The 21217-nt window shown below is 40.3% G+C and overlaps 1 protein-coding gene across 13 annotated transcripts in view; it reads left to right on the top strand.

The window, feature by feature from the left end:
• ptprfa (protein tyrosine phosphatase receptor type Fa) overlaps positions 1–21217 on the top strand; it is a 291110-nt gene that overhangs the window by 189087 nt on the left and 80806 nt on the right. For 8 of the 13 annotated variants that reach the window (XM_027289990.1, XM_027289989.1, XM_027289987.1 and 5 more), the window contains 4 exons: positions 1400–1536; positions 1837–1981; positions 7046–7351; positions 14558–14751. In XM_027289990.1, the coding sequence (XP_027145791.1) occupies positions 1400–1536; positions 1837–1981; positions 7046–7351; positions 14558–14751 (782 nt within the window). The remainder of the gene's footprint in view (positions 1–1399; positions 1537–1836; positions 1982–7045; positions 7352–14557; positions 14752–21217) is intronic. The other 5 variants (XM_027289994.1, XM_027289993.1, XM_027289996.1 and 2 more) reach the window with 1 other exon arrangement.

Genomic DNA, 21217 nt, shown 5'->3' with positions numbered 1-21217 from the left:
GGGGTGTGATTCTGATTGATTCGTGACTGTTTGCATCGAGCGACACATGTACTGCACTAGTGTTAAATGTGTGTGTGCCTGTGTAGTGCAGCCATGCGAGAAGTTACTGGTAGCAGCAGAACTGTGTGGGATAAATGTAGTCACACTGTGCTGCACTCCCATCATTTTGAAATTGCAGAAAAACAGAGCTGTAATGTGAAACATTAGCCTGTCAAATATTCACCAGCCGAGATGAACACGTCAGGTAATGTATAGTACAAGGAGCATCTATGGTTATGTGTGGGTGTGTGCGTAATCGGAAGGTCTCATACCCTTTATCCTCAAGAACAAAGTGGATGCATGCACATAGAAGAATAATAATAGTATTTCATTCACAGAGAGTTTTTTTTGTTTGTTTTTTTCAATGTTTTCAGCTTACTGTGCTTGGCTGGAAGAAACATGACATCGCAACAGGGCTGCAATAGAAGATAAAGGCACCCAAATTCAGCTGACCCACTTTATTCATCTGTGGAATACTTCAGCACTCAGGCTGATAAAAATAGTCTTTCTAGTCTTTCTACCCACTGTTTCATCAGCACATCGCTGCAATTAATGTAAAGATGTTCAGAACAATGTGTCATCATCACTGATCTTAAAACACACTTATTTGTCTCAGGTTGCTGATTCAAATACAAAGTAATCGGTTAATAGAAAGAGCTGTTCAGATGCCGGTGCTCTTTTCTTAACGTAAAATCTGTGTGAGAAAAATCTGCGTGAAACTGACAGTGACTGTCACTCTGTCTGACGGAACACACATTTACAAGCTGTTTTTAATGGAAAACAGCTGAACCAAACACACATTGAACACAAAGATATATCAGTCAGTATCAGTGTTTTTATGTCTCGATGCATGTCATGAGGGAGCTTCATTATAAAAGTAGTGCAGCCTTATAAAAAAAGGTTTTATTTGCTTGTTTGTTTGTTTTTTAAAAAAGGTACCATGTGCTTTTGCTTGATTGACAGGAGTCAAAGCTGTTCGCTGATCAGTTCTTAAGGTTTCTGTCTCACCTCATCACCACTGTACTTTGCTGTAATTAGAATTTTCTGGTCTTTTTCCCAGTCCGGCTGTAAAAAATGGTGCTGGGAGGGGCTGTGTTGTTAGCCATGTTAGCATTACATGCCTCAGTAACTTTCTGTCACTTATAGACGAGACGCGTGTTGGTAAATTTCATTCTTAGCTTACTGACATCACCTGAGAGGATTTTAAGGTGGCGACATCCTTCATGCCATTTCTGTTTGCTTGCTGTTGTGAATGTTGGTCAGCATACTTGGCTTCTCCCTTATTTTGTATTTCCGCCTCTGAAGATGCTCTTCACTGCCTTTGTCTTTAGTCTCTTCACCTTTCTGTTTCTGCCTGCAGTTCCAGCTCAGCCATCTGATTTTGAGGCCGAGGCCGAGCTGGACTCACGCATCATGCTGTCGTGGCTTTGGCCTGTCCAGGACCCCATCATTAGCTTTGAACTGCTCTACTGGGAGGCCAACAATCCCACAGACAAGGTAAATACCACCTTAAAAACTTCCCCTCCAATGAGTTAGTTTGATGGGATGGATGAATGTTGTTTTGTGCGTGTTACTTTGCATATGCATATATTTTATGTATGTATATGAAGCTGATTTACATATTTGTGTTAATATATTTCATTTTAATAAATCATATTACCACCAGACATGGTTTCAAATTACATTTAAAACCAATTTAGCTGCATTTTTATTTCTATGTCGTTTTTATTTCTTCGGACTGTACCGCGGATCATTTGTGTGTGTGATAATGCTCTCATGGTTTTCATCTCTCCACAGCATCGTGTCACTTTCAATCCAGCAGGCTTCTATGCAGTTGATGGTCTAAAGCCAGACACACTTTACATGTTTTCCCTGGCAGCAAGATCTGACATGGGTTTAGGAGTCTTTACTCAGCCTATTGAGGCCAGAACTGCCCAATCCAGTAAGTACCGCTGCTTTCTAATGTCACTTTACTTCAGGTTGTTTGGTCTAGATGAAATGAAAAAATGATCTAATGTTGCCTTTTAGCTCTGGTTTCATTTTATGTTTGAACTAACTGATTACAAATGAACCAAGAGGAGTGAACATGAGGCTATGCTGACTGACAGGTAAGAAATTCACTGGAGAGAAGAGTCATTGATGTCACCCTGCATCATCAGTGATACATGGACACCATGAGCAGGTCATGCTCTGCACTTAAACTGGGTTGTAGTAGTCGAGCGTGAGTGTGTATGTGTGTATCAGATTCTATCAAGTGTAGTGTTGTCTGCGTTAAACTACAGAAGTGGATGATGAACAGCAGCATGGACTGTTGTTTTGAATATGTTTTTGTATATATATATATAATATGATATATATATATATATTATATATATATTATATGACATAGATTACATCAGGACGTTTTCTAATTGCAGTATAGAAATTTTATTTTTTTAATTATTTTATTTACTTTAATAAAGTTTTTATATACTTTATTCCCACATGAGTAAACTCAAGTTACACTCTGTTGTTAGTAGGCCCAAAATATACACACACATTAGAGTAGGTCTGTCAGAGCAGCGTCAACAGTTAGGGGTTTGGTTTGCTCAAGGGCACCTCGGCAATGCCCAGGAGGTCAACTGGCACCTCTCCAGCTACCAGTCTACGTTCCATAACATGGTCCGAGCTGGATTTAAGCTGGCCACCTTCCAATCCCTATGCAAAGTCTCCACGGACTGAGCCAAAGTCGCCCCCGAAGATTGTAATAATAAAGTCTAAATTTCTCCAACATAACTCCCCCAAGAAATGTTTGAGCAGAACCAAAACAATGTCTATAAAAGATCTTATTTTACTTTGTCCAAGTGTATTCAGCATGATGCATTATTAAGGATAGGTCCAGAGCCTTCACATATGTACACAACATAGTAAACATGTATTTTATTTTATTAATTACTCAAAATCAAAGACATTGAGTCTAAAAATATCACAACTCACTTCAGAAAGTCACATCGACTGAAACAACACAAGACTGTTGATTATTGTATGGGTGCCTGTCGTGCTGTGGCAGCAAAGCTTAGCAGCGATTAAGTCCTCTCGACCTGAAATCATTCTTTGGCCGCACTATTTGTGTCATGACAGCAAATGTGGAAATTAGATTGGAGTGCAAAGACTTCAGCTGATCCAGGACTGTCTGTTCCTAAACGAAGGCTTTTCTGTTTCTCTTGTCTTTCTGATGGAGTGGAGGGGTTATATTGCAGGGGGCAGAAATAAACCACCAACTTTAACCTAAAAACTTTTTTAATACCTTTTCTATTTATGTTTTTTCTAAACACCGGTTCATAATGTGTATGTAAAGAGGAGGATGGAAAGCTTTTAGTATTATGCATTAATTGCTTGTGAAGTGGAAACCAGGGTTACTGTAGCAGACAGACAGTCCATTAATCTTCTATTTAACTCTGCTTTAATTTAGCTCTCAACACTCTCATTTCTTGTTGCATTTAGGTGAGTCACACATTAGATGATGTGTGGTGTGGTTTTACTTGGCATTTACAGTATAATGAATTCAATGAATTTATGCATATTTCAAACAGAGGTTGGAGGTGTTTGGACTCCTGCTGTTATTGTCCGTCGCTGTCCGTTTAATAAATGTAAGTAGATTTGCTTTTATCCAGAGGTGAGTGACTCTGACTCCCTCCTGAATAAAGAGAGCAGAAGCTTGTATTCTGAGCCATTTGTGTGTGTTCAGGCTATTACAACACAGTAATAGTAGCAGCATTCGCGCTGTGTAACTCACAGAACTGTGTCATTGCAAATCTCGAGTGTCAAGCTCACAAAGTAATCACCAGTGTAGCATTAATTATGTGTAGACTTTCCTCCACGTGTTAGTCATGCTTGATTTTGCTGAACATGCAACTCAATTACAAAGTTCAAGCACCAAGACGACAACAAAAGAAAATGTCATTGTGAAGGGTTTACTTCCAGGCGAAAAAAGCCATTGTTTCACCTTAGCCATCATTCATAAGCACACTAGTATTGCTTGATATTTCAATTTTTTCCTGCGTTCTGCTGCCTTTGCATAACAAATCGCCGGGCGTTGCACACTGCACATTTTGACAAATAGTCTAATAAAGGCTCTGCATCGATACATACAGCATATTATGATGTAAGACCAAGAAAGACCGAACAGACTGTTGCGCGCAGAAACAGCTTTTATCATGACTGTCAGGTTCCGTCAAAATGATAGTTTGTCAGGTAGAACATGACATAGAGCGTGCTGATGCGCAGGACTTTGAATTCTGCTCTTCAATCACCGACAGTAATACTACTGAACACCTTTTATTCACAGCTTGACTGCATGTCTAGCATTGGATGTATCCTCTCTGGCATGTTGGTAGATATGGACATGAATCTGCAATATTAATGACAGCTCCCAGAAGGAATCTAAGCCCTCTTCTAACCTATTTGTTTTACCCGTCAGAAGTGAAATTCCTGAACCAGCAGTCACATCACAAACAAAAGAATTTCAAGCAAGTCGCTTTGATTTCCAGTTTCTCATCACTTCTCCGGCAGCCAAACCCATCATGTCATGAAACTTGGAAACGGGTCTAAAGACCCTGACCATGGCTGTCTATCTGCCTCCATCTTTTCATCTATCTGGCAATCCCTGTTCTCTTTGTTCTGTTTATTTACTCTGCTATGTGTGGAGCTTGTCAGATTACGATTCATAAAACTGACAGGCGTTCAGAGGAGATACACTACAAAACAAGTGATAACCTGTTTTCTTTTTAAGGCACTAGATAAGTTACTGCTGCTAACGTGAAATAGTACACACAATGTACCAATGTGCTGCTGCAAAGCAGATCTGAATCACCTTTCAGTTTTTAAATGAAATGGTGATATTAATGCCAAGATATGAAGAGATATGAAAAAAGGCACTCCTATCAAATCTGTTGAGCAAAATTATTCTTTTAGGCTTAACCTGTATCTAATGTGCCAATGACAGTAGAAAGAATGGAAAGTGCTTGGTTGATGTCACCTGTAGGTTGAAGGCGAAGTGCCACTTTGAAGCTAAAAATATGTGCCGATGGCCACCGCCATGTTGAGTGTACTACTTCTTTCGCCACAAAATCAGCAAAGATGTGGATCATCGGCAGATCTAAGGTGCTTGGATGCTCGAATAAGCCATCTGTAATGACACCTGCCTGTCAATCAAAGTGGCCACACTGTTAATTATGCATAACTTTAAGTCTTTTACATGTTTATTTCTGCTGTGAAGTTGGACATTTTAACATGGGGGCTTATGGAGACTGACTTTTTTAGCACTTCCGCATTGGCTTCATTTCTCAGCCATGGAGGTTACTGCTTGGTGTATACAAATGTCCATGCTGCTTCTATGAGAAGACGTTTTCTCATAGATGTCACTTATAGAGAATGGTGCTATCATAATGCCAAAGAAGAGTGAGGGCAGAGGTCATAACAGACAATACTATAAATCCTGTGATACATGGGGGGTATTTTGTACTTTAACTTTCTCAGACATTAACCATCTGCAGAGAATCAGATGTACACAACGATCCTTGTTTACTGCTAGGCTCAACATAATTTTTTTGGTTTAGTTCAGCTCTGACTCTTTGTCCAGATAGTGATGAAAAGATGGGCTTACATATATTCCTCTAAATAAATACAACTCTGTACCAGATATAAGGTAATCCTTCAATCCATGCAATCTGCCCTGTTTCTCAACATGACACCTCTTGTTTTTATCCTAATAAATAATACCTCCTTTTCCTTGTGGGTTAGGATCATCCAAATCCAAATCCTTTTTTTCATTTTCTCTCACAGCCACCCACGTCTATTCCAAGTTTTGGTATTTTTCATAACCCCGTTTCTATTTGCAACTTTAATCTGCGGCAGTGCATCTCCCACACATGGATCTCACTTGATCTATTGCACCCCTGCATGGGTGTATCCAAAGGTTTCTTGTACGTGTGATGGTATTACGGCTGTTCTCGCGCGTCTCTTTCAACTCGTCACGAGCATCTTCTCCTGCGGGCGAACAAACCAGCCTCTGACCTCGTTCAAACAGTAACTTCACTCGGTCCACACGCTCTGCTGGGGCTGCAAAACCGCAAGCGAGCATGATAACAGTCCCCTGTGTTATCTCTCCCACCTGCTCCACGCTCATTTCAACTGTTGGTTTTGCTGTTGCATTGTGTTATATTCTGCTCTTGTGCATCATTGTGCATTAATGCATTCATCTGTGATGTGCCTGTTTCGCCTTTCAGTTATGAAACTTCACACTGTGGTGATAATGTTTCGGTGCAAGATCACAGTTGTTTCACAGACAGGTAGCTACAGTGTGAAGTGTCACCGTTGTTTTTGTCTACCCTCTGGACTGTGAAGATCATGTGTAGAAGAGGATGAATACAAGCTCTCAGTGTTAATTATTGGGTTAATATCATGAACCTTTATTGTTCAATGAGATTCATTGCTCAATATTAAATTAAATTAGCCATCCAGTTTCAACTCTGTCTTTTAAAAACTCAACTTATATACATCTAATTTGGTAAATATGGTTCATAGAAAATGTAATACTACCTCCAATTACTCTCCAAGCTCGTTACTGAGAACTGAAACCATGCAGCAACGCTAAAAACGTTCAAGAAACACGAGCAGTCAGACATACAGATAGGTTGGGGACAAACTTTCAGATCATAACTTTGTTACTATACTTACTATAGTTGTGCAGGGGATAATAACCAACATTTCAGGTATGCTCGCATTCAGTTTGACCCCTAAATTGTTATTAATATTACTATAATAGTTGAATATGGCAGACTGAAATTACATTTTCTCAAAGACATAATTAGCACCATACAAACAAAAGCTGTAGGATATGAGCAGCCACTTCACATTGTCAAAGCCACCGCATTACACATTATCTCTTCAGTCCAGACGGCCAGTTGCTATGTCTTCCATTATCCGCCTTGCTTGACCATTACCCTCCCTCCTCCCCTCCCATCAGCCCCTTCAGCCCCTCCCCAGGAGGTACGCTTGCTCAGCCTCAGCTCCACCAGCATCAAGGTGAGTTGGGTGGCACCGCCCACAGACAGCCGCCATGGGGAAATTGTGCGCTACTCTCTAGTCTACCAAGCAGTCGCAGGGGAGGACATGGAGCGCCACCAGGTGTCAGGGATTGGTGCTGATGTCACCAGCTACGTGCTGGAGGACCTGGAGAAGTGGACCGAGTATTTGGTCTGGGTGAGGGCTCACACTGACGTCGGGCCTGGCCCTGAGAGCCCTGCAGTCCACACCAGAACCAAGGAAGATGGTATGTTCAATGTCATAGGGAGCCTGGGCCTTCCAGGAAATAGTAACCCTCCAATGCCTCCAATGCTCTGATCCTTTCGCGCTGCCATCGCTTAATTTTACAAACTCTGACTAAATGTTTGATAGTTTAAAAAGCAACACAGGGTGAAAAACTTTGTCCTAGAAGAAATAATTTAGATGAATATGGGCATGGCATATTTGATTTAATGAAATTTTATGTTTTCCTGAACCTTGGCCTGTTTTAACACTGATCTTTAATAAAAAACACAGATTTAGTTGCAGTCAAATATTTGGAATTTAAACATTTCCATCCTAGCTGACTCCTTGTGGGGGGATCAAACATACTGTGGTAGACAGTAAATGCACACTGCAATCCATTTGTTTCAAACCAACAAAACTACAAGTCATAAATCACAACCTAATTTGGTATTAGCAGTAATTCAGTAATGTTCGCTAGAGCCTGGATAAATGATTCACACAAGCAGAGGATGAGTTTGGAGGACTCTGTTGAACCAGTCAGAGATATCCAGTGTTGTAACTTGGCCCACAGAAATTTCTAACTCTTAAGGTGGGAGGTTAGGGGGTAATGGTATACTGCAGCACAGGAAGTGAAACTAACTGATGTTCCAGTGGAAAAAGTTAGAAGTTAGTCAAGTTGCTCAAAAGGTTTCTGGGTGCCTCAGACAAGTTCACACAGTAAAAATGTGCCAGTAGACTGAATCAATCTTTACTGCAGTCATTTCGTATAAGCAATAAAATGCTAAAATCGCAACCATTATTTCCACAGGAATTAAATGAATTAAGATTTAAGTGCCGGTAAGTACTGTAGCAAAGTCAAGGTGGAGGATGAAGTGCATCATTATGTGAAAGACCAGAGTTATCGAACTTAACCTTTAAGTGGTTTGGTTGGATCCTTCACAATACTATGTTTTATTTACCACAGCTATAACATTTGACACTGGGTTGTATAACTGCTTTAAACAATGTTTTAACAATCATCTTACCCTTGCTGCAATCAAATGTTATGCCTAGTTTCTGTACTCGCTATGCCATGATCTCTTTGTATTGCATCATGGAGAGGCGTGATCATGAGTCACAGTATAAGCTTGTGCTCACAACATTTAGTGAGACTTTAGCCGTCCCTGATCTTCTGCCTGCCTCTCTCTGTCAATCAATCTGCCTATCTTTTTCCCAGCATGATGACATGGCATGAGCCCGCTGGACTGCTGCTCTGCTTGGCTAAAATGTCTGGAGAATTGCCTGAGAGGCAACGTGACATGCTCTTTCACTGTCTTCAGTCAGATAGCACAAGCTAAATGGCCACTATGATTCAGTCCGTAGGGAGGCTCTGCAATTCCGTTATTATTCTGACTGAAGAGAAGCAGAATGCAGGAAAGCACGATGCTCACAGATTTAAGACAGATACCATTACAACAAATCCTTACAAGAGGATTCACCTTTTTTTTTTTCTTTTTTTTTTGGGGGGAGGGCACAATTGACCATATCATGACCAATGAGAGCAAAGAGTAATGGGCTCTTTTCTAGAGCCACAAGAGGAAATCAGAGTATCAAAGGATGAGTTCTGGACAATGTCATGGAGGCTTAGAAAGTATCGCAGCGTAGTGTGGAACCTTTCCTCTGAGAGCACTCACTGTTCTGACCAGCTCAGGCCGCCGACTGCTTACAAATGAACTCCAGCTCTCTCGTCGTCATCTTCCTGACTCCTTTCTTTCATTTTCCTCTTAATCAAATTAGTCGTACCAGTGTCTGGATTAATTTGATTGCCTCGTGCTCTGCTTGCATTTAAAAGGTCTGTGTTTATATGGAAGTATGAGGAGAAAATCAGAAAACTGAACGAGTGATGGTGCTTGTGCGTATGCATGCGTGTATTTTATGATTTAATAAGCAGATATGCCCTCTGTTTATTAATTAGTTTGAGTGATTGATCATTAGTAATTCCCAGAATTCCATGCCAAGGCACTGTGGGGGATAGATAGATAGATAGATAGATAGATAGATAGATAGATAGATAGATAACATAAGAATAAAAATATAAAGAACAAACTATACATAATATCAAAATAGCAATAGTAAATAAAATATATTGTACAAAAGTATGTACAGCAAATTTGCAGTGTTGATTTGGTGCAAGGTAAGAAAGGACAAATGTGCAGTGACTGTAGATTATGACCTGAGTTTTTAGCTGTTATTATACAGTGTGATGGCATGTGGCAGGAAAGATTTCCTGTATCTGTCCCTCCCATTATTATTTAACCACGAGCTCAACCTTATCCTCGACCCAGTGATTTTGACAAATATGCTGTCATTAGCCTAGCTTAGCACAGAGATTTTAATCTGTTCTTCACCAAGAAAGTATTCCTGCATTTAACTCCCATCATATGTTTTTACATGTCTGTTTGTGAACACATTAAAAAAAAGATTCACAATGTTAAGTGAGCTTTGGAGCTGTTGTGAGGTGTATTATTGAATCAGGCTAGCTGTTTCCCCACGCTCCCAGTTTTTATACTAAATGAAACATGTCCTGACTTTAGTGCATGATGTACTTACCACACATGACATGTCACAGACGTGATATTAATATCAATTTTCCTATCTCACCTTTTAACAGTTAATCACTAAAGGACTAGTTTGTAGGATTTAGTCACATCTAGTTGTGGGTTAAAACTCAGGAAGGAAGTACAGTGGCTGTGAAACATGCCAACAAGGTAAAAGTCCCTAAAATGTATGCCTTTAAAATAGCTTGAATGTTGCTATATTGGCTTTAAGTTACATTAATATGTTCAACCCAAATCTAAATAACCCACATTTAACACTACACCTGCCCAACAGTGTCTCAGCTGCCTGATTTAACCTTCATGTTTTACTTGCCAAAACCGAACAATGCGCTTTCCCTTTCTTGGATCTAAACTTATGTTGTTTTCTGACTGTCTTATGAGTCAAGCCACAGAATTCATGGATTTTACAAACAAATCTAAATCGTGTTTGGAGCAGCGCTTCCTTCCTCCATCCAAAGCATTAACCCTCTCCACCTGCTGCCCTCTCTCCATCTCCATTCTCTCTCTCCGCCTCTCCCACCACACTTTATTTCTGCACACCCACTGAATTTTAATCTCACACTCTTTTCATCTCTTTCCATCTCTCTGCACACCATTTGACTTTGAGCTCTCATCAGTGACTGGATTTTTTGCAGCATCTGTCCATTCTCCACACAGAGTCTTGCAGCTTTGGCTGTGCTCTGCCCACGAATCCTCCTTCCAGCTCACATCAGTGTCAGCTTGGTGCCTCAGTACACAATCTCATTTTGCTCCCTGACACTACAGGGGCTTACAACTGAGCTCTGAAGGCAGCTGGCACACTATTAGTTTATTAATAAATAATCAAGACACTTTATGACACCAACTCTTCATAATGAATGAGATTCAACTTTGATCACCTTAAGAAATGGGTCAAGTTCTACTTTGGACAAACAGTTTCAGCAAGGTAGTATTTGAGAACTATAGACATATAATGGAAATGAACAAATTATTTCAGTTTTTTGAGGGAAATTGCTATTTTATATTAAAGTGCAGGCCATTTGTGTGAATGGTACCTTTAAAATCAATCAACAGTTGAATGATTATGGTTTTAACTATTCCAAAGTTGGTTTGGACACGCAAGAGAAAGTCATCAGATCACACATTGACTTTGACTGGCTGCTTGTCATACTGTATGTCATCGCTGCCCACTCCTCCTCTTATCTCCACTTTTGTCTATGAGATGTGCATATTCTCTTCCATCTCTGGTCAGCATTTAGAATCATACCGACCAATGAAAAGATGTTTTTCATATGAATGCAGCGATGGCAAGCTCTGTGATCTCTCTGAACCGAGTCAGACTGATGCATGCACGCAAGTGTCAGATGACCATTAACCTGGATTACGCTCAGTAAAATAGCTTTGATTAGTCCAATGTGCTCAGTGGAAATATGTAGGACACCCTTCCTATTGATAGTTTAACAACTGAGGTGGACATGAACAGGAGAGTCGAGGCTTGAGGCGATATACTTATTTCCTGCAAGCATTAGAGTGGGTGGTGTTCAAAGATGTAAGTAAATGCAGTGAGTCATGGCAGCATGTTTAGGTCGTTCAGGTTGTGGATTTCTTTAATCTGGGGTAGGCAGAAGGAAGAGGAGGCAGGCACACAGTGGACACAGTGAGAGAGATACAAAGGAGACAATTAGAGGCTCCCCCAGCATTTGACAGCTGCTGCAGAGAATCCCCAGCAACCCACAGACACATGAGCCGGCTTCATGCTGTCAGTCAGGATGGCCCGGCACGTATAAAACCAGCATGGACTGTGTAAGCCTCACAAAGTCTGCATTAGCATCAGACATCTTCTCATTACAGTGGGAATTAATCATTTTCGTGCACACCTATAGTGCAGTTATGTTAGTATTGGTGAAATTCTTACAAACTGCAGCATGAAAAATCCTGAAGACAAGAAGACCTTTAAGAAATAGAAGTCAAGCGAGGAAAGTAGACAGCAGATGTAGAAATACAATCAGAGCTGGTCTACAGCCATAACTGAGATGAAGATGGTCTTACATCATGATAAGTATTCCATTTGATGTGTGGTTCCAGTCCAACACTGAATCCAAGATAGCTAACATATCTGAATATGCTGTTTATGTCTTAAAAAGACGTGCAATCACACTTCTGTTTGAATGTTTTTTGTAAAGATCTCTGTCCATGTTGAAACATGTAGGGAGAAAGCTAAGCCTGTTATTTCTCCCTCCTTTCAGCTGGAAAAGTATAATCACAGCCAACTGTGTGGTGACAAGTAGGCGTGCAGGCATAGCCAGGTATTTTTCAAGGTCTCAGCTGCTTAAACCATTCTCTCCAAACCTGATCCCCATGGTCACCTGAGCATGGTAACCCGGGGACTGCTCATTGTTCCAGTAGGCCATTATTTTGAAACCTCAATGGTCCCCAAAATCTCCTGTTGGGCAAAAAAAAAATCCCCACTGCTCTGAAGAAAGAAACACACTCTACTTGCAGTCTTATATCTTTGTGTGCTTGACATGCAGGAAAGGACCACAACGACTTGGTTAGGTTTATACAGGAAATTGAAGCAATGGGTGTTTTCAGAATAACGGGCTGTTAAACAAATGGGTTTTCTGTCCAATGGGATGTTTTGTTGGTGTTTCAGAATAACGGGTCATCGGAGCTTGTAGCTTGTCCGAGTGCTTTAGCTCCCAAACCTTTAACTTTCTCTTACCATAGTTTGTTTACCAAATTTACACACTATAAAATGAAGTGTCAATGAATTTGTCTTTAAGCGGCCACAGCAGCACTGAACATCCAGAGGTTGCTCAAATGGTCTGGCGTCTTGAGCTCATTTCAATCCATGGTTGTAGACTTCAAACATGTGTTTAGTCTGCTGTCTGAGTCTGTTCTGTTACATGGTTTCTTTGTTCTTCTTTCACTCTGCACAGTCTGTGGCTTTGTATTTTTCTGTTAACACAGAAGTTTATTGACAGTTTTTCTACAAGGCTCGAAGCTTCTGGAAGCTTGCTGATACTATATGAGGTTAAACGATTCTAATTAGTCTAAAGTGCAGAGTGCTGACACCAAGTTCCAGAGCTTTTCTTTGCCTGCTGTGCTGATTGATACTCGAACTGCTTTAACACTTCTTTCTATGTCTTAATCTCTTAATACAGGGCATTTTAACCTTTATCGCTTCCTTTCCTTTCCTTTTCTGTATTCCATTTATATTTGTACAGCCTCATTCAAATCAAGTCAAATTTGTATTCATTTACATCCCCCTCTGAAGCTGACCGAGCGTTTTAGACGAATCTTCCTAAACTCTTTTCGATATTCAGTAAAGTAGAAATAAACTTGCTTCCAGCAACCTCGTGGGGCTCCATGTCATATGCTTTGATGTGTATAACCTGCAAAGATAGCTAGTAACCTTCACATTACCTTGAATATTCCTCAGGCCTACAGCTATCTGAAGTCCTGAGAATTTTCAAACTCTGATGTCACATTAGATGGGGATATACCACTAGATTGTACATGAGAGAACATCTGGAGCTTCTATCTAACTCATCTGCTGCTGGCACGTTGAGTGTGGAGATTTGATATAATGCGTAATCCCACTGGAATACAACTGTCCCGTCTTTTTCTTTACATTTTCACTTGTTCACAAAAAAACAAACCTTTTCTGGCAGTTTGTGGAGGGAATAACTCTTAAAACACCAGTTGGTGTCTCAGTGTGAAAGGGAACATTTACAAAATGATGACAGAAATCTGCCCAGTGGGGGCCATGTGTCGGTAAAGTAAAGGCCATTCTGTCACCTTCTGTCTCACTTCTTACCAGATGTTGTCTGTAATGTGAAGAGTTTCTTTCAATGTGGACAGAGTTCTAATAAAATGACAGCTCATTTTTCAGCATCTGAAACCAACTGAGACATCAAGTGCTTGAGTGCTGACACCTCAACTGACACTTCAACCACTTGTTGAGGCTCCTAATACATAAACATGAGCAATAAATATGAAATTAGCATTACATCTATCATAGGTGAATTCACTGGGTTTAGCAAAAGGACAATATTAGTCTTATTTATCAGTCTTTTCTAAACTGGGAATGCAGTCCAGGATATGGGTATTGGATGGTGGATTGTTTAAAGCCAGGTCCTTTTCCAATCCTTTCTTTACTGTAACCCTTAGAAAAATTAATAGGAACATGTCCGACAAGTGAGTGAAGCATGAACAAAGAAATAGACAGCAGTAAGCAGTTTTAGTGAATGATGTTCACACAGACAGTGAACATCAGAAGTGTGCGATAAACTGACATTGCTGCTCTGTTTGTTCATTCTGGAGATAAAGAGAGGCTCTTCAAAGCATGTGGAACATCCCATCATTCTTTCTTTCTTTTTGTGATTATTATAGAAAATGGGATACTATAGAAAATATAATCAAAAGCTGTAAGGAAAGATTATATTTAACTATCAAACTTGTCAAAATAATGATAGACACCTTGTAAAACATCCTTGTAAAACAGCAGTAACCACTAAGCTGGATTGAGCAGCTTAATACGTCTGTGTGATCAAATAGTAGTTGTAACTAAAAGTTAAACACTGATAGAAAAAAAAGAAAAAGACATCCACCTTTGCTGAAAGACTGAACTTATGTGTGTTGTGCTGCAGTGCCTGGAGCTCCTCCCAGGAAGGTGGAGGCAGATGCCCTCAACTCCACTGCCCTCAGGGTGACCTGGAAGCCTCCTCTGTCTGTGAAGCAGCATGGCCAGATCAGAGGCTACCAGCTGGTCTACTCCAGGCTAGAGAACGGGGAGCCTCACGGCCAGCCGGTCATCGTGGATGTTTCCCTCCCTGAAGCTCAGGTACTCTCACATTTTTTTTAATTGAGTCCCGTGACATGTTAAGCAGGTGGTTTTTGTTTGTTTGACCTGGCAGGAACAATGGCTGACTAAAGAAGGGGGTTGTGTTTGAATAAATTGATAAATGTGTTACTTCTGGTAAGTACCTGATTTGTGGTCTATGGATGAAAAACACATAACAGAGTCCTAAAATGGAACAAAATACAGAGAGCCATAAAGTAACCCTTTCCTCTCACTGTCCAGCTGCCATAATTACTACATATATATTACAATTATTATTGTGCACACACCTGAAAGCTCAAACTTTTAGTGTTTTGATGTCCCTTTTTGCTCTGATCTTTGCCTCTTAGGCTACATACATGCTGCTCTCCATGCCATTAGATGCATGGAGGGTGTTGGTGTGTACAATGCCTCAGAGGACAATTTGTAGATACATTTCAGGGTTGAAAAAGGTTCTGCCTCATGAGCAGCTGTGAGCACATCCCTGTAGCAGGCGTTCTGCACTCTGTAAACCCACAGGACAGGTACAGAGAAAGGAGGTTTTCCTCATTTTCATTTTCTCACATTAAATTAGAGGCTTGGCATCTGCCTAAACTGTGAAATGCTTCTTCCCAAAATATTAACACATTAGTTATCATGATCCATCTTTTAATCTTCTTGCTCACAAGTGAACTGCTCCAACAGACGTAGTTGTAACAGTGATTTGTTTCATCAGAGAAGAGTGATGATTCATGCACTGTTGCCTTCACGCACATTAAAACACAAGTCAACACAAGCCCTTAAAATCTGTACGGACGCAAGTTTGAATTTACATTAACAAGGTATGAATATCACTGCAAACATGTTCATATACATTTTAATAATCATATGTTTTTAGATGTTTTTCCTTAGGATCGGTGCAGCATGTGCCTTACAAACCTAATGTGTGCAGATGATATGAGTTGTATTTTCCTGAAACAGAAAATGGTTGAAACAGATTAAAGTAAACTGTGTGTGGTCCATAGCATTACTGATTAAATCCAAATACGGTGACACTTTTCTGATGAGAATGCACATACAGTACAATACCTTGTTATTTCATAAAAATAATTGCATTTCATGTTTGTTGGGAGTTATTTTTATTCCAGCCTACAGTGGTGGAAAACAGCCACAACGTGAAGGTGTGAATAATAGTAAAACCAAGATAATCCTGTTTAGGAATGCAAAAACAAGTGTGTGTTTGTGTTTTGGGTAGCTCAATGGGCACTGAACACTAAAGGATTACTTTTTTAGCTTTCAACATGAGGTAGCATGAGTTATTTGAAGGTAAAGGGAATTACAAATAAGAAATTACAAGAAAGTAGGTTTACAGGAAAGCCGTTGAATGGTCGCATCAAAATGAGCCACCGCATATGATCCATAAAATAATACCATTTTAAGAAATGGTGCTTTTAGCTTAACTCAAGGTCCATTTACTAACGTTTTCCTTGTACAACCACCTTGAAGGTTATCACATGACCGCAGTTCTTTACTATGACCCAAGTCCAGATCAGTGGGGAAGGAGAACACTTGTGTTCTCTGTGAATAAAATAATTTGGTAAATTTAGGCCATAGTTTTGACCTCTATGTTTAGTTCACAGCAGGAGTTGAAAGAGTACTAAAATATTATACCAAAGGACTTAGAAAGTAAGAAGTAGGTCAGTTAAAATGTACCGTGTGAACATGACTGAAACAACATCACACCACCAAGCAATAAACAATACATTCCATTTGTCTAGATGGCACGTTGCAGCCTGTGCTTACAACTGCTGAACAATCATGATGCTACAAACATTACCAGGCTACATAAATAACCTGTCACTTCTTATAGAATCAACAAGGTTTGAGCATTTCAAAGTCCTCCACAATCTGCTCTACAAATGTCTCTGCTCGCGCTTTTTTCAAGGCAAGTTTACTCAACCAGTCTGTCTCACTTCACTCCTCAAAGGTTTCAGTGTCAGTTTTGAGCTGAATCAGGCTCCAGTCACGACTCCGACATGGATTATTGTGAAAATCAGCAGAGATCTCAAACACCTCACTGAAAGTAAAAGTTCCTTAACACAGGATCACAGCTAGGGAATCCACCATGAGCATGTCAGCATATGGCCAGACACAGTCCACTCCTGTTGGTCATGGAACATTGTGGGTTTGTTTGATTTGGATCATTAAACTTGAATCAGTGATTTAATAGTGTACAAACTTTGTTTTTGTTTTTTTTACAATAATGCTAACTGTAACCACACCACATGATGACGTGATCATTAATTTAACTGCATTGCTGTGCTTTGTACTGTTCACAAACTGACACCAGGCCAGTGAACATATAAATACCAGACTATTCCAGAGTGCCACCTGCTCTGCAGAGCTGCATGTTTACTCTGTAACAGATGCATTATAAAGTACTCAAATGAAAGATAAATTACAGATTTGAAATAATATTCAACTACTTTGCTACAGTAACAAGAGTAAATATATTTTTTTGTGTAGTACACAAGTTGTTGCCACTTTAATGATTCACTCATTCACCCAACTCACTCAGTGGAGCTCATCTGTCTCGCAAGTGATTAATGTTTCATGAACTGGTACTAGTTTTAATATGAACAGCATCGCTTAGAAGAAAATGATAAGAGCAACACCTACAATGTTTCATCACATAATCCAAGAAAGCAGACTTCTTGAACGACAGTAGATGAAGACGGGGTTACAGAGGGAAAATATTGTTGTGGGTTGGCAGGTTAGCAGTAGGAGCGAGTCTGCTGAGGCACATGTTGAAGGGTGGATGTTTACGGGTACTCAGTTAGGTGGTGTTCAGCACCTTTCCTTTCAGCTTGTTTTGTTCTCCAGGAGGAGCGTCTCAGCTGATTTCCTTTATAAGCAGGATTCCTGTCTTATCTGTGCAAGGCAGGGGGTCTGATACAAAGCCCGCATCTCACAACTCATCTCCAACTTCTCCCTCCTAACACACACACAGACTTCCTCAACCATTTCACACGCCTGCCAAAGGCGACTGTCTTCAAGCGTCATCTGTGATAAGTTTAGTCTCTCCCTCTGGCGTCAGCGATGGTGATGAGAATCAACAGAATCAACTGTGAAGCCCTGTGACCTCTTAAATAAAGTCCTCTACAGAGCTAGAACTTACTTTGAACCTTCCACTTACTGACTGGCTACATTTGGGCAAGTTGGCCTTTGTACCAGCTTTTTTTGTCCTTTTTCTTTCTTTCCCTTTCTATGAACTCTGTCTGCTCCAGTGGTTTTGTATTAGACTAAATAATCCTATCTCAATCATATGAAGGTAATCTTGATAAATACAGTATGTTCTCTGTGTGGTGACTCGTCCAGGGCGTAACCCGCCTCTCACCCTAAGTCAGCTGGGATAGGATCCAGTACCACCGTGAGCCTGATGAGGATGAGCGGTTACAGAAAATGTTTGGATGGATGTTGTCTGTGCATTTAAAAGATCTTACTCTGAACACATTTCTCAAGGGTTGACTTAGATGTGAACATAACTAGATATAAAGCACCGGAATCTTGAACCGACAGCAGTCAAGTTGTACCGAGCCATAATTTGCTTGAGTTGTAGGTTCCAATCCAAAAAAGAGGACCTGAGCTTTTTGGATTCGACAATAACGTTCAGTGTTGACATGACTGACCTCAGAAGTATACCCAAATGTCTTTTTAAAGAGTAAAATGAAATTCTTTGTCCGTTGTTGCAAGGGCCATAGTGGAAGATGGAGTGATACGCCAGCCGGCCAAGAGAGCACAGTCTCTCCTGAATGATATTCATAGTGTTGTGCTCTATTATTTTCATTAAATCTGACAGAAAGAGTTGTGTAGAAGTCTGTCTGCACAGCTGGCTAATCACAATGTAAATTAGGTGTGCATGTTGGTTTTAGAAAGTTAAAGAAATGGTCAGATATTGAAAATGGGGGCTGGAAATAAAAATAAAACATGCCGTACAGAAGGAGTGTACTGGCTTCAGTGTGGATAAGCAGCAGAGCTTCTATATTAGGCTGTGCGACATGCTTTTTGTATCAATATCACACACTGTCTGTGATGAATGTATTTGGTCTCTGGTGTACTGATGAGTAATTTCAGAAGGAGGCTCAGATATCTGTGCCAGCAGAACCAGTTGTACCCCAGCTGCCTGTGTCCAGTCGTGTTTACAGCCCATGTGTTCTTGTCAGAGTGATAGACATCAGCCTCCAGCTCTGCTGATGAGGTCCTGGAGACGTCTGTTACCAGTTTTACAGGCTCGGTGTGACATCACTAAAGCAAAGACCAAAAAGCAGTATTTTTGAAAGTCACTGAGCTGGGCTGTGAGTGCTGAGCTGTGTTCTGTCTCCAGTAAAGCTGCAAGCTGAAAATCCCTCAGTTGTTTTACTGAGGCTTGGCCTGCAAACTGTCACTATAGATTACTGCTTTTTTTTTGTCACAAAAAGACCTTGATGACAAAATAAATTCAGTTATGGCAAATTATCGGAGCTTTCAGACAGGGAGCAAAGCTTTAATTGGGTGCTCACTCCCAGTCTTGGCTTTCTGATGCCTCCACTGTTTGCTTTAGACTCTGCTCCCTCCATCTCTATTGCTTTTCTGCTGGCAAGCTTTCAGGTTTTAAGATCTCAGTCAGGCGTATTTTTGGATGGCTGGAGAATGCTTCAAGGAGCCTCTTATCCCTCTCAGCACCAATGGCTGTGAAGCGTGAGCGTCGCCTGATCTGATAAGATATGGCAACCTCTCTGTGGCTCATCTCTGTTTGTTCTGGCCAAGAAAAACATACCCAGCTCACGCCAAAGCACCGAGGGAGGTTTCAATGTCTTCATTGTTTGTCTCTTGGTTCACATAAAAGAGTAGCACCAGAGCACTTCATATGAAGCAATACAAGTGTTGACCTGACATTTGACCATTTAAACTGTGGGCCCATACTTAAAGGCCCTGTGAAGTCAAAATTGATGCTTAAGTGTTTTTATCACATTTGTTACCTATACTCGAGTATCTGGACCAACAATGACAGAAACATTTTTGAGGTATTTTCATGGTATTTTAGAGTTTGTCATAACATTTTTGAGGTATTTTCATGGTATTTTAGAGTTTGTCATGTCCTGGTACACCATAAAAAGTTGCTGATGACTCATCCTGCACTCGGGCGTGTACTAATTTTACATCCAATGAAACACTTTCTCTCTTATGACACAGCTAGAGTGTAGTGTTTCCTGTTTGATACAGTCTGTGAGTGATTCTGATGGCTGTGACCGGGCCTTTAGACTTTATAACTTTACTCAGTGATTTTGGTGAAACTGGATCAGATTTTATACACAGTTGTCTAGTTTTCCGTCTGATGTCCTCTGGCTGCTCAGCTTCTTCTCTCTGTGATTTGCAGAGTTTATTGATGGACAGATTGCAACAATGCCACATAGCCACAATGCATAGCAGTATATAAACGCATGGTAATTTGTTACCATATGTTAATTTTTAATTTGTTAAATTGTACCTAATCTTTTGAAACTGTCTTGAGAAAAGATATAGGCAGCTCATGAATTTGAGTGATACAGCAGATCTGATGTGTGCTTTTAAACCACTCCTATAAACGTACATGAACTTATTATTAAAAGGAATATTTCTACATGTCATTACCACATCATGACATGGAAGGATCTAGAATATGTAGCTGTGCAGAGGACTTTGGTGTCATTAGATCAAAAATCCTCCCTTTCATGACTCTTTGTCGGTATGTTGGTTGCCGTCAGTGCAAATCAGAAGGAGAGCTAAGGAAAGGTGAGTGCGCAAGATCAGGTTAATTTTTAATGACTCCCTAGGAAATTGGTTGAAAGATATGACTTGTATCTCTAATTATCCTGCATTTTAGTGGTGGGCCCCTGCTGGTAAACAGCTTTCCTCCAGCCAACATTCAACAAACTACTAATGCTTACTTCATTTATCCAGCCAGACAGGTAGCGCCACCAAAACTCTCTTGGATGTAATGTCAAACTGGTGATTACTCTGAGTTTGATGAGAGTGACACTAAACCTTGCAGTCTCCGTGTAATATTGTGACAGACCTGAGACTCCTGCAAACTTTGCAAATTTCTTTTACTCGTCAACTTGGACATGTTGACAGCCGTCACTACAGGGGAGAAAGCTCTGTGTCAGAAAGAGGAATAAGACTAAGAATTTGTGTGGAAAGAGAAGAAAAAAAGAGTTGACATGCTGATTAGAGATCACAGCAGTCCAATTTAAATATTAATAACCTCAGTGGCAAAGAGAACCAAGCTTTTATTTCAAACAGGCTTATATCAGGCCTTATTACTTTTCACCCTTATTCTCCAGTTAATGCAAACCATGTTAACTTATAGATTTAGGATAATGCACATTCCTACAGCATTATTCCAACATCCTCTGCTACTCTGACCTTGTGTCGTTTGGCACGAATGTTTCCAGTCATTCTCCTTCAAACG

This window comes from Larimichthys crocea, chromosome XVII, assembly GCF_000972845.2.
Source record: "Larimichthys crocea isolate SSNF chromosome XVII, L_crocea_2.0, whole genome shotgun sequence".
Taxonomy (NCBI): domain Eukaryota; kingdom Metazoa; phylum Chordata; class Actinopteri; family Sciaenidae; genus Larimichthys; species Larimichthys crocea.
The sequence above is the reverse complement of the archived record's forward strand: the minus strand, read 5'-3'. Positions and strand labels throughout refer to the sequence as shown.